We start from the raw sequence: 13,927 nt of genomic DNA on the forward strand, positions 1-13,927 counted from the left end.
ACGAACTTCCACAATATATCGTTCATTTATTGTTTTATGTGATTGTCTCTAATTAATTTTTGAATGTTGGGAGAAACACTAATTCCACTGGCAGATGTAACACTTAGCAAACTATGAATTTTAGGACCAAGGTGATGGAACGATTGTGTAATTTGTCAATGGAATTTCTCCTGAACTTTTTGTTACCATCAGGTATGAAATTTGAAATCACGTTAAAAAGCGGAACACATTATATGTAACAGGGTGGAAAAAAATCATGATTTTTTTAATAAAAATCATTTTTGTTGATTTTTTTGATTTAAATCGATTTTTTTGATTTAAATCAAATCTTTCTCCTCGTATAATACAAGTCGCGAACTGGAGAAAAAACATAAGGAATTAATATTAAATGACAATTATGCCATTTAAGTGAAAGTATTTTGGTTTAATTTCGAATTAATCCTCAATCGTTAACCTATTTCAATCCGAAACAATATTTCTTAAGCATTAAGGAAAAAACGTACAGCAACGTTTATCAACATAACACTCTTCTTTTCACGAAAGTTCCTGATATTTGGCAGGAGTATATTTTTTAAAACATCGAAACTATCCAGCGGCACGAAATACATGTAAAGTACATAAATTTCGCCCAAAATTAACTGTTTAACTCTATGGCCTATGGAACCCGGAGGTTCAATGCCGCGTTCACGGAAACTCTCCACTGACTTCTATCCTTAGCCAATTGGATCCAGTTTCTATTTTGTATTCCTATTTCTGCTAGATTCATCTTAATATTGTCATCCCATCTGCGCCTAGATCTTCCTAATGGTCGTTTTCCGATTGGTCTTCCAGTTAAGAATTTGAAAGTGTTCCTATTTTCTTCCATCCTGGCTACATGACCTGTCCACCTGAGTCTCCTGACCCTAGCAATGTTTGGTAAACCGTAAAAATTAAGTAGTTCCTTGTTATGAAGTTTCCCACATTCCCGCTTCTCTTGGGTCTGAATATTCGTCTCAGGATCTTGTTCTCAAATACTTTCAGTCTACGTTCTTCCCTCATAGTAAGCGACCATGTTTCACAACCATACAGAAGCAGGATGTCTACCAGTCAGGGAAAGTCAGGGAATTTGCAGGGTCAGGGAAAATGTCAGGGAATTTCATTGTGTATCAGGAAAAAATCTTTCTCTGGCTGTGAGGGGTGAAGAAATGCCACTAAAATAGTCATAAATTACAGGTAAATGAATTGGTTCGTTTGTACGTCTGTAGAACATTGTATAAGCATATAAACAATGGTGAAAAATTACAGTTCACTTTAAATATAAGTTGGGGGCGCGGTGGCTCACTGGTAGAGCGTTCACCTCTGGTGCTTGGGTTCCCTGGTTCGATCCCAGCTTGCACCGTGTGAACTTTGTGGTGGACAAACACCGTGGTCGTGGGTTTTCTCGGGGTTCTCCCGTTTCCTCCCGCTTTCTTCATTTCATTCATTACTCATCATCACCGTCTCCTTTAGCCTAACTGGCATAATCGTAGGACGTACAACTGAAAGATTTCATTTTCATGATTTAAATATAAGTTACTTTTCATGAGTTACTAAGCAAAAAAGAATGACAGAGTCAGGGAAAATTATAATTTTGTCAGGGAAACTCAGGGAATTTGATTATGCTTCCTTCTAGACACCCTGAGAACAACAAGCATATATATTTTAATCTTCAAATTCCTGGACAGAATTCGTGACGACAAGAGATTTTGAACTGAATAATAACACGAATTCTCTGCTTTTAGTCGACATTTAATTTCTTTGTAGATATCGTTTTAGTCTGTTTTAAATATTGATCCTAGATATTTGAAAGAATCCACTTTATCAAAAGTATTATTCGATATTTTAACGCATCCAAAATTTGCCGTATTACGATCCCGAGGAACTTCGTTCTATGTATTTAGTACATAAATTTCGTCTAAAGTTTTATTTATTTATTTATTGTTTCGGAAAGGGGATCGGGCCCCTCTAAATACGCCCCTATTATCTGGAAACAAACAAATAGACGTGGACATAAAAGAATTTTTGTCTTAAATGTCGATGGTGATTTCTCCGTTGGAATAGTTAACGATTTAAAAACCCTATGTAACGAAGAGAAGAAAGCAGGATTCTCCCGTTACCCGTTCAAAACGGGATTTTCCCTAATCATCCTCTGCATGATACTCGTTTTCATACTGTGTTGTACGTACATTGGAGTCTCATTGTATTATGAATATTATCTTCCATAATCGAAATAACAGAACAGAAACGGGATTTTACTTATTTTCACTTTAAATTAATTTATTTCGAAATTTGATTTAAATCAACGATTTTTATTAAAAAAATCAAGTGATTTAAATCTTGATTAAAATCGTGATTTAAATCAGACTGATTTAAATCAATCCACCCTGATATGTAATGTGCAGAAAATTTTCGTTCAACATTTAAAATACCGGCTGGCCTGGAACGCAAATGTACATATTTACAATATCGGTGGTGTACAGTGTGTGTTGGTACCATTGCATACGCAGACACGTTTTCACTAAATACCACGTGCTACACATGAACTTACATTCGCTGATCTGCACATGCCTGCAGCCCGCAACATTTTCTTCTGAACATTGCATGTACATGCGCGTCGCACAGGTACTGATCAGTCAATGTACAGTGCACACATCTGATTTCATGTCAGGACAAGAATTATTACATTAAAAAACAGGTGTTATTTCCCGGATAAGAGCCTGTTTCTGTCCCAAACCATTTACTTTACACGTAACACCTGTAGCACTTGAGCAAAACATGCGAAAACAGGCACTGTATATTGCCTGTTTTCTCAAAAGTTTTCATGAGGGTATATATATATATATATATATATATATATATATATATATATATATATATATATATATATATATATATATATCCATGCTGAACTTTTTTTTTTGGTGTGTTTGTGTATCGTAACCATTCTTCTTCCTTAATTCAATGTTTTGATTGCTTGTTAAAAAAAAAAAAAAAAAAGTCTCTTCTGTGGAATACTTTTGAAGGCTTTTAAAAGGTTTTTCTTATTCGCTTTGATGAGATGCGAAATACTCTGCATTAATTATTCTTTAAAAGAAAACAGAACTTTACAGTAGGACATGTAAAGAAAGAAGTAAAGATCCAGTCACAGTAAGGAAAATTGTACTGATGACGTTCCGAGAGAGGAAAGAAATGTTCAACTAAAGTAATAAACATGGAGGCACAATATAAGTCACTTCTCTTATTGTAAGTGGTTTATAATGCGTTAGTATTTTTTTCTGGGGTGTATGTGTATTTATTTATGTTGAATTTTACCAGGTAGGGACTGAATAAATTGAAATATTTAATTTCACTTCTCATATTACTGCCCTTTATGCTAAGGGAGACAGGGAAGTGAATGATTACTAAGGAATCTGTGTAATGATACTGTGGGAGGAAATGTTAAAACGTGAGGATACGATGCAGTCCAACACACTCATGGCCCGGAATCGTATTAACGATGAACGCTTTCTTCCTATTGACTGAATAGTCCAGTTGTAAAAACTGTTAACTACGTTCGAAAACAAAATTCGAGGAATCGGAAGAATTTCACTGCTGTCTTTTATATCATCTTTGGAAAGATTGAAAATAATAAAATGACTGTTTTCAGGTTCGCAATCTCAGGATGCTATTGACAAGTTTTTGCAACTCCGGCCCGTTCGGGTGTTCTAAAAATGGCCCCCACGGACAACAGACCACTATTCTACATGCCAAAATAAAACGAAAATGTTACATAATGATATACCCTCCGGGTTCTCCTTCAGTCGCTAAAGGGAATTATAAATTTCACCATGTGGCAATGTTGTAGATTAACGTAGAACCATTAGTATTGCTCAATGAATTCCAGCAATCTAATTCCTGAGACTTCTTATCGCTACAAATTACTTTGATTCTCATTTTTACAGCTTCAGTTTGAAAGCTCAAGGTGAAACTTATTCGTGGGACTCTGAATCTAAATCTGAAAATGATTTCTCGCTAGCTCTTTCCCTTTCTGTTCTATGGAAATCAGTAAAGAGAGTAGTAGTAAATAACTGCCACTTCTGGTGCAATAAAGGCATAAAATAATTGACGAAACTTATTCATTGCGGTGCTAAATCGTATTAAAACCAGAAATTGTAGTTTCCCACCATTTTCGGTTTGACGAAACTTATTTTTCAAATGTTGAATCCAAATCCGAAAGTCATTTTCTCACTATCTTTTGCCAATTCTGTCCAGTGAAGCTAAATATTTAAACAGCAAGTGTGTTTTATTCTTGGAATGCTCAATGGGTTCCAGAAAACAGTGTTACCACTTTTGCTCTATGGTGATCAGTGTTTTAGCCGTAAGTGATTGTTTTCTTCCGGTTTGAATACAAAGTTATGGGAGATGGAATCTATCTTTGGACCCTAAATCCATTCTAAGAGACCGCTTCTCGATATCTCTTACTCGTGTCCGTGAGTTTTCTCTGGATACTGCTGTTTTTTCTTAATTTGCCATTCCACCAATTCTTCCATCATTCACTTGCTTTAGTTATCGTCTGTCTCCCTTAGTCTAAAGGGCATAATAGTGGGACGTTAAACTGAAAGATTTAATTTTAATATCTCTTACCGTACCTGTCCACAAATATAGACGAATGTAACCGTTCTGTGAGTTTTCCCGTGCTTATGCATAGCATAATTTGGAAGTCTAAAAGTGAAACAACTGCAAAGGTATTAACTAAAGTTTTTTCGCCTGTCTTTCTCACATGCTCATTGCCACTTTTAGCATCAAACCGTACTGTTTTGAGAACAAGAAAGAAAGAGGACAACTTGTTCAAAAATGTCATTTCTCATGCGGCGTATCCCTCTCCCACTTTCCGCGTGCCAGATACCAAAATTGTTTCTCAGTCTAATATACAAAACGTAAAAAAGGTGTCTATCGTAGTTCCCATCAAGTGGGCTTTGTGGTGAACAAACACCGTGTGCGTAGGTTTCCTCAGGGTTTTCCCACTTCCGCCATTATCATTCGTCTCATCACCACAGTCTCTCATAGCTTCAGTGTTAATCATGCAACGTTAAACTTAAAAATTAATGATTTATGAATGTTTTAATAAGTTCGAGAGATTTAAAATGAGAATTATCTGTATTGTGAACGCAGTACTTCAGGTTTGTGCTTCTTCGTAAGTTTTCTTTTTTTCCCCCTCTTAAAAATCTTAATTTTTAAGGAAAAAAGAATTAATGCGAATTTCATTTGTTGCTTAGTTGAGAACCACTTGTTTTAACAAGATGCTAATTCGACTCGGAATATTTGTGTTTACAGTAGAAAATCATAAAATATAAACTTAATCGAGATTCTGTAGAATGTAAGAATGCTCCCGCAAGCCAAGTTAAGCAATAATTATTTGTTTCTGTTGTTTAGTACGCCTAATATTTAATAATTTTTTTCGGTGTTTCTTGACTTCTTCCGTAATAGATCTGGACACACCTTAGAATTTCGCAGTTTCTTCCATGTTAAACAACGATAAAAAAAATGATCATGTAATTTCCTTGCACTAGAATCATTGGGTGATATCAATAAAACGAAGAAGTTACTCATTACGCCCAATTTTGAAGTAGTTACTCGCATTGGTATCAATAAAAAGAGAACTGAGCACTAGTCGTCTCGGCTGACCTCGGAGAAGCCCCGCCCTTTTGAAGTAACCACACCTCTATTCTCGAGCCGAATAACTACTCCGCGTTTGATATCAATAAAAATCAAGACTCTTCTGTGATGCTAGTAACTTCTCCAAATTTGTGGAGCAAGCTAAATAGGTGACTCCGTGCGAAATATGGCAGAGTATATGATTGTTTTGCTATGTAGTAAAACTTATAAATTGCATAGAAATGTTGCAAATGGAGATTACAAAAAACATAGGTTCATCAAAGAAAATGTAAAGTAGTTAGCACAACATTTTTTAGGAGAATCAACGGAAATTTGGGGTGGTGCACTACGTAATGACGAAAAGATGCGGGTTTTCTTGCTTTACGTGAGTGATCTGGGATTCCAGGTCTGAATTGAATGTCAGGGGATTCTGTTGTGGCTCAAAGTACTGTGTCTATGACTACTACAAGTGTAATGGATGCGATTATTGCGAAATCTGAAAATTGATTGTTTCCGGAGGTGTGTGTAATATTCAAACAGCAAAGCCAGAGTGGCAAGAACAACATACATTTCCGGTGCTATCGGAGCACTTGACTATAAACACGTGGCAATAAAGAAACCTAGTATTTTGGAGACGAATACGCTAATAGGAAGAGCTCCTTCGTGGCTAATCGGATAGCGTACATGCCTTTGGCATGAGAGACCCGCGTTCGATTCCCGGCGGGAGTTCATATGGTTCGGATTCCAAGTTACTCAGTGGGTCCCGTCTCATATAGCCTCGCTACTGAAAAGGACATTAAACTCAAAATCAACTCAACTCAACTCAACGCTGATAGGAAGAGTGTATACATGAGGATGTATATTTTTTTATGCCAAGGTGAAAGGGGACATGTATGATGTGGAACACGCAATCAGATGGATGTGCTTTATGACGTGACTGGCTGGACTATTTAAAAAAGGAAACAAAAGGACCAAGTGTCTGATTTCGTTCTTAAAGCCAAACAATCTACAAAGACCTTGGACAACACGTGATATGCACTTGTCGTGCTAATCTTGATATTGCTGGATTCCAATCAACATACATCAGTTCCAAGAAGTTCGTTCCCGTGGTTTCAGTATTACTTTCTTGTTTCCCGTTTTCTTTTTCAAATTAGTTTTTTTTTTTCTTAATGCTCGCTCGGATATTAAAGATTCTCTTTTGGATTTGTCTCTCATTTGTAGATGTATTTGATATTTCGTTGCATTTCACTGTAATTGCCTTCAAAGCTTCGGCTTTCCTTCGTTTACTTTCTGGTAACTGTGACTTTGAAAGTACCACTGGAACTTTTATAATATCCACAAATGCACTTTAATTGAAACTGTCGTTGCTACTTGTCCCTTCCATGGCGTTTAGGATATTACGCCATAAGTTAAAAACAACGAAATGACCACGCGACGGATGGGAGAAATGAGTAACTACTTCTTTTATTGATACGACTCAGTGCTACGTGCAGAGGAAGCGCGAGTAAACGTTCATAAATCTGGAGCAGACTAGACCTGAGTAGTGGCTTGTTTTATTGATACAAAATTGAGGGAGGAGATTACTCCAGGTGTAGTTACTCCGATTCTCGAGCAGGACTTCTCAGGAGTAGTTACTTATTTTTATTGATATCACCCATTGTCTTTTGAAAGTCTTATTGCCGTAAACAGCTTACGCAGAAGATCTTTAAAAAGGTATAATTTCTCGTCGTTCGTAGAAATATGCTCGCTTTTGACAACCGCTGTATGAAGATCCTATTAGAACGTTAATTATACGTTAAGCTTCTATGATTAAATACGTCTTTTAACTTTCCGAGAAATTACTCAAAACATAGCCAAATGTTTACGTGATATTCACTTGGACTAACCTTGGTATGCATCTCTTATTTAATGATTGTCGAAATTTTCAAATGGAACTCCCATCGTCAGCCGTTTACATGATATAATGCTTAAAATGTTAATTCGTAGATTTAAGTTTATAACAGCACTTTCACAAAGTTTCTGTAAGATTTCTGCAAACCAGCACATAATTATAGCCTTCATAAAATTCTTCGTTTTTCACAGTAATAAAACTTTCAAAAGAAGGGGATTCTAGTGCAGCGAAGTACTTATATATCACTATTTTTCATCTCACTATTTCGTGTTCACTGTAAACAATGTCAATATGCAGGGTGTTTCAAAACAACTCCGACAACGTTTGGGAGCTGATTCCTGACACCAAGACAAAAAGTATAGACCAACCTGGGCGCACAAATTCTTCCTTCCGGAATTACAGGCTGCCGAAGACATGAAAAAATGAACTATAAGGGCCCATAGCTCCAAAACTATGGGAACTGCAGTAGTCGGGTCAAGACTTCACTTAGGAACTAATATGTGCGGTATCCATAAATGCATGTTTCAGAATCTTAAGGTACTCACGCTACAATTTTTATAGAGGGGGTTTGGCTACGGGAATATAACTTGAAGCACTCACCAACTACCTCTATAAAAATTGTTGGGGAAGTACCACAGGATTCTGAAACTTGGATGTTTAAGTAGGGAACATACTAGCTTCTAAGTGAAGTCTTGACCCGATTACGGTAGGTCCCATAGTTTTGGAGCTATGGACCTTTAAAATTCATTTTTTTCATGTTTTCGGCAGCCTATAAATCCGAAAGGAAGCATTTGTGCACCCAGATTGATGTATACTTTTTGTCTTATCTTGGTGTCGGGAACCACCTCCCAAACGTTGTTCGTGTTTTGAAACACCCTGTGTATTGACATTGTGTACTGTGAACACGAAATAGTGTGACGTATTTTTAAAAATAATTATAACATGCAGTAGAGCGAACGAGTACCCGTCATTATATTCTTGTAAAATGAAAATTTAGAAATCAAATATCTTCCGCTGCATTATGCCAGTTATGGGAAATAAAAATATGTGGAATAGTGATTATTGGACCCGGTTGATGTGTCGCTCACAAATGGACGTTAAATTTTATTTTGTTATATACAGTTTACTGCTGTAGTAACAAAAGTACTTCTATCTAAAGTTTGAAAGGAGCAAATGACTCATACATTTGTAGTCACATGTGTGGTGCATTCAATCTTGTATTAATTGTGACTACGGCTTTGAAGTATTCCTTCTAATACTAAGTAACACCAGTCTATTTCATTATATTATTTTTTTAATACATATTTCTTGGCATTACCGGCGTCTATAGCCTTAAACCCGTCACGTTTGAGGGATGACGTCCTTCTGTGAGCACACACTGCGGAAAAGGCCTGTATGTTAGGTATCGTCTCGGCATTTGTATGGTGTGAATGAGGAAAATCTCGTTCAAGATAGCTGGCCTGGAAAAGCTGTTACACTTTTCGACCGAGTGCCCCCACCGGGAATCAAACCTTGGAGGGCTCGCACCAAAGGCGTCTTGTTAAGCGGGCCCAATGTATTCATTATAATTTATGATGGGAGTGTAATATGAAATACACGAGTATGTAATGTAGCATTTTGAATTTCTTTAATATGTTTTCTTTACATAAATTAAATATGAAAACGTAACCGTCTCTGTTAAATGATTGCCTGTAATTGTTGCTGTTAAGTTTTATTATAGTAATAACACTATTATCTTTCAGAATTAGACTATGGCTCCGAGGAAGGGGAAGCAGCAGCAGGAACAAGCCCAAGTTTCATTGGGCCCACAAGTAAGAGAAGGCGAAATTGTTTTTGGTGTTGCACACATATTTGCTAGCTTCAATGATACTTTTGTTCATGTCACGGATTTATCTGGACGGTATGTATTTTTGTTTATTATTTATATTCTGTGTGAAAATTGCAAAGTGTACAGTGGTACAATTTGCGATGTATTGATGAAACTTCATTAGAGATGCTGTCACTCGTAAATTGCTATTGTTTTTATTATTATTATATTTATTAATTAATCAATATTGCCAGAGCACTGCTTAACAAAAATCCTTAGAAAAGCCATAGCATTTAGTAGAAGTTTTGAGTAATAATATCGATATCGAGAATGTAACATTTTAACCACAAAACCATTCAAAATTTCTTCAAAAGTAAAATTTCAGTTCGTCATGTTTTGGAGCGAAACTAATGTTTTACATGGGAGCAAAGTCCAAACATAACTTACATCTCATCTATACTTCGAGGATTGGAGGAAAAATTTACGGCATTTCCAATATTTCTATATCAAACGTATTGATACAATGCAACCATAAAGATGATTTATAAATTAGGAACTTCTAGTTGCGTATTAGGTGTACAAATACCCAAAAGAAATATTTATTCCTGTAATAGTAGAAACACTCACATTATGCTTTTCAAACAGGATATATGAAGCTCATGCGTTGTTCACACTGAAAAGTCAGGTAATGGTAGAGAGATACTTCAAAATATGCTGAAAGTAAGGGAAATCTGCTATATTTTACAGAAAAAATCGTTTTTGGTGCTCTCAACAGATACGTCGAACCCCTCAGAGAATCAAAACATATTTAAAAATGTAAGAAATAGGCTTGAAAAAGGAATCATTAGATTTAAAGAAGCGTGGAGCGCATCGAAAGATATTAAAACTTCAGTCTTTGAAAGAGCAAGTTAAATAAAAATTTCAAGTGCTACAGAAGAGAAAAGTAAGTTAGGTTTCGTGGTTGTAGATAAGAGATAGGTTAAATTATAATATATTTACTTGTTTTGTGTTCAATAAAGATAACGTTAGTATAATTATTGTTTGGTAATTGTGTTTTATTGTAATGCAGATAGAGACAATTTAAGTAAGATATTTACAATAATAAGGTAAGCTTACATTGTATTGAAGAAATTAAAAGGAGGGTGATGGAGGCCGATTAAAAAATAATTTATTTCTAAATCTGATAGTTAAAATCATACCTTGTACCCAAACTGGTGCTCCCACTTGGGATTCCACTTTTTACTATATTTGGGCCCTCTCTGTGAGCATGTACACGTGCCTATAAATATAAGCCGGAATATCACTTTTTGTTTTGTTCCTAGTCCTGTAAAAGGTAAATAGACCCAAGCATTCCAGAAACAAACACTGTGTCAATTCAACAGTTGTAAGTTTTGTATCCAATCACTTTCATAGAAATTAAGACTGCTTTTTGTGAATAGATTTTACGTTTAAATTCAACGTTACTTACCACTAACTCCCTTTGTAAAATTATTCAGTTAAGCAGTATTCAGTAAGGTGTAATAGCAGTTTACAAAAAGCAGCCTTTAGTTCTATGAAAGTAATTGGAATGCAAAACTTGCAAGTGTTGAATTGAGATATTTTGTTTTCGGAATACTCGGAGTTGTTTTTATTTTACAGGACTAGACACAAAACAACACTATGTAACAGTAATTTCCGATCTTCATTTTAAAGGCACGCATACATGGCCACAGGGAGGACAGAAATATAGTGAAATCTGAAATCCTAAGTGGGAACTACGGCTCAGATATTAGTAGCGTAAATAGGGTTCCTATCATGCTGGAAAAGTCAAGAAATTTTACGTTCAGAATTAACTTCTTAGACCATATATCTATTTTTCCTTACCTGGCTATAGGTAGGGAATATTTTATAAAATAAAGTAGTTCCTTTTGCAAAACTACTCTTCCTACACTCCAGGGTTGGTGAAATTTTCCCCAGCCCAAAAGTTTTGAGTGTTTTAGTACATACTCGCGTATTAGTATAGACAAATAATAAAATGTCTTTCTCCATGTATCAGTTAATTAATCGAAAGGGAAATTACCAAACATATACCTCTAGCTTCCCAATGCTAGCGACAATCAATTGGTGGAGTATAGTACAATTATCGTATGTTATAAAGAGACTTGCTCTTTAATCGTGAAATATATTGTTAGAAAGCAAATTGGCAACTTGGAAATAAGAATTTTAAAACCTCATTTAATTGGATTGGATAAAAGTTTTTTTTTTTTTTTTTTTTTTTTTAGGTCCGTGCCTCCTGAACTTAAAAGTATTTGTCTAGTGCAGCGTTTCCCAACCTTTCTGAACTTGCGGCACACTGTGAGTGTAACTTGAATTCTCGCGGCACACAGAGACATTATTATTTTGTAAATATAAAATATAGTGGTATTTTTTTTTTCTTTGATTACTGATCTTCTCACAAACAAGAAAACTCGAACATTGTTTCTTCCCCATGGTGAATCATTATGCTTATTTTTCATTCTAATTTAAAAATAGAAAACAATTACAATGTAGTATTGGACTCAGGTTTTTAAAAATACGCTTTCTTTTTCGAAAAGTATCCAACCTTTCACTAAGAAGGAAGGTCAATAAATAACGAACGAACAAACAAATCTCTTACTTTTAAAACACAAATGTAGGTAATTTGTATGCATTTTTTGTCGAAAGGATCGAATGATATTTTAAAATTTCAAGTGACGAAATAGTCTGTAATAATAAAGAAGCAATAATGGTCATAACAATGATAACAAATAGTTTTTTGAACATTAAAAATGTACAGAAGAGTAAACTGTATGAAACTTAAAGTTGTGGTTTAATAGATGATGATCATAGTAATGTGAAACGCAAATGTACGTTTTCCCTTATGTCTTACAATTTTATTGCTATAGAATTAATAATTTTGTTTCGATTTCCTCGCGGCACACCAGCGATCCATTTACGGCACACCGGTTGGGGAACGCTGGTCTAGTGTGTTTTGAGGAATGTTCAGTTAAAAGTATTTGTCTAGTGTGTTTTGAGGGAAACTAAAGGAATCTTCAGTCATGACGACTGGCTCAGGGATTTAAATCCTGAGTATAATAAGGGATTTTATTCCTGTTCTATATATTATATGGAATGACTCACCTCTTTGTTACTCTATAAAATTGTCTACTTTCTAGAAATCGAAATACAAGTGAGTACCAATGGTGCAAAAGTGTCTCACGAAACATGGATGAAGCTTTACGGATGCTTTGTGCGTTTTTTTTTTTTTTTTTTTGTTTAATAAATAATTCTATGTCACGTTTATGCACCTAGGCTAAGGGAGACTGTGATCATGAGATGCCTGATAATGGGCATGACGAAAGGGAAGAACTCCGAAAAAAATCCCATGTATACGGTGTTTGTCCACTTGGCGGGAGTTGGGGTTGAACTAGGAACCGGTGGCACATATGTGGATACCTTGATAAATGGTAGTGTTCATGATTTAGGAAAAGTTTGTTTCGCCATGATAATTGAGATCCATCAATACCAGAATTTCAGTATCCTAAACGGTATTAAAGACAGCACTAGGCGGCTGGACTGATGCACATTACCTATATCGGGTGTATCTCCATCCTGTTATCCTTATCTCATGTACCATCGTCCCCTGGAGCTCCGTCGTGGCTAAGCGGTTAGCATACGCGTCTTTGGCGTGGAAGCTCCGGATTCTATTCTCGGCGGAAGCTCATGTGGTTCGAATTCCACATTAAGCTGTAGGTCTACGTCTCATAGCCTTGCTGTTGAAAGGGTCGCTAAACTGAAAATAAAATCAAGTCGAAAAAACGTCCTTCCCTGTCACGCGGTTCTCAACTTTAAAGATTTGTTCAAAACGTATCTCCGTTCTCATTTCTTTGCTGCTTCGACAGCTGGGGGACCTGCAGAGAGAGAGAGAGAGAGAGAGAGAGAGAGAAGCACATGGTTAAAAAAAAAAAATCGTGTATTCACGCAGTCTGAGGTTTTGATTTCGGTAATATCATTTTGATAGAGTAATATTGTATTTTTCTTCCCCTGACAAATAGTTGAATAAATCAGAATTAGTGAGCACATTTTCTAGATTTCCTCTCAGAAAAGGCAAGCATGTACAGTTATTATTACATGTTTTGTAACAAGAGAGAGGAGAATAATTGATCCCTCCACGCTTAGAAACTGTTGCATAGTTTCATAGGCACTAAAATGGTCAAACAGCTTTACGCATTATAGAGGATAAATCATGGATGCATTTGTAAACAATTCATAAGTGTTGTGTTTAATATTTCAGGGAAACGATCGCCCGAGTCACTGGTGGAATGAAAGTAAAGGCTGACAGAGATGAAGCATCTCCTTATGCTGCTATGTTGGCGGCTCAGGTAGGTTTTCTGTTATTAATAAATTCATCATTTGCGAATGACTTCGGTGTGTAGTTAAGAGTAAATAAGCTATTTTTGTACAAGTTAACATGTAAAAGATGTAGCTATGCGATGGAATAATAGAGACCTAACAGCGACCTGAATTCCGATTTTCCTCTTTCGAATGTGTGTTCTATATGGACAACTGGTCATGTTAAT

At 35.8% G+C, this 13,927-nt stretch overlaps 1 protein-coding gene across 1 annotated transcript in view; it reads left to right on the plus strand.

Moving 5' to 3' along the window:
• The window catches only part of LOC145694933 (small ribosomal subunit protein uS11A), a 34,910-nt gene that overhangs the window by 13,526 nt on the left and 7,457 nt on the right, over nt 1-13,927 (plus strand). The window contains exons 2-3 of the mRNA XM_081771716.1: nt 9,286-9,443; nt 13,642-13,729. Of these exons, the coding sequence (XP_081627842.1) occupies nt 9,295-9,443; nt 13,642-13,729 (237 nt within the window). The 5' untranslated portion in view covers nt 9,286-9,294. The remainder of the gene's footprint in view (nt 1-9,285; nt 9,444-13,641; nt 13,730-13,927) is intronic.

This window comes from Thermobia domestica, chromosome 1, assembly GCF_964235325.1.
Source record: "Thermobia domestica chromosome 1, izTheDome1.hap1.1, whole genome shotgun sequence".
Taxonomy (NCBI): domain Eukaryota; kingdom Metazoa; phylum Arthropoda; class Insecta; order Zygentoma; family Lepismatidae; genus Thermobia; species Thermobia domestica.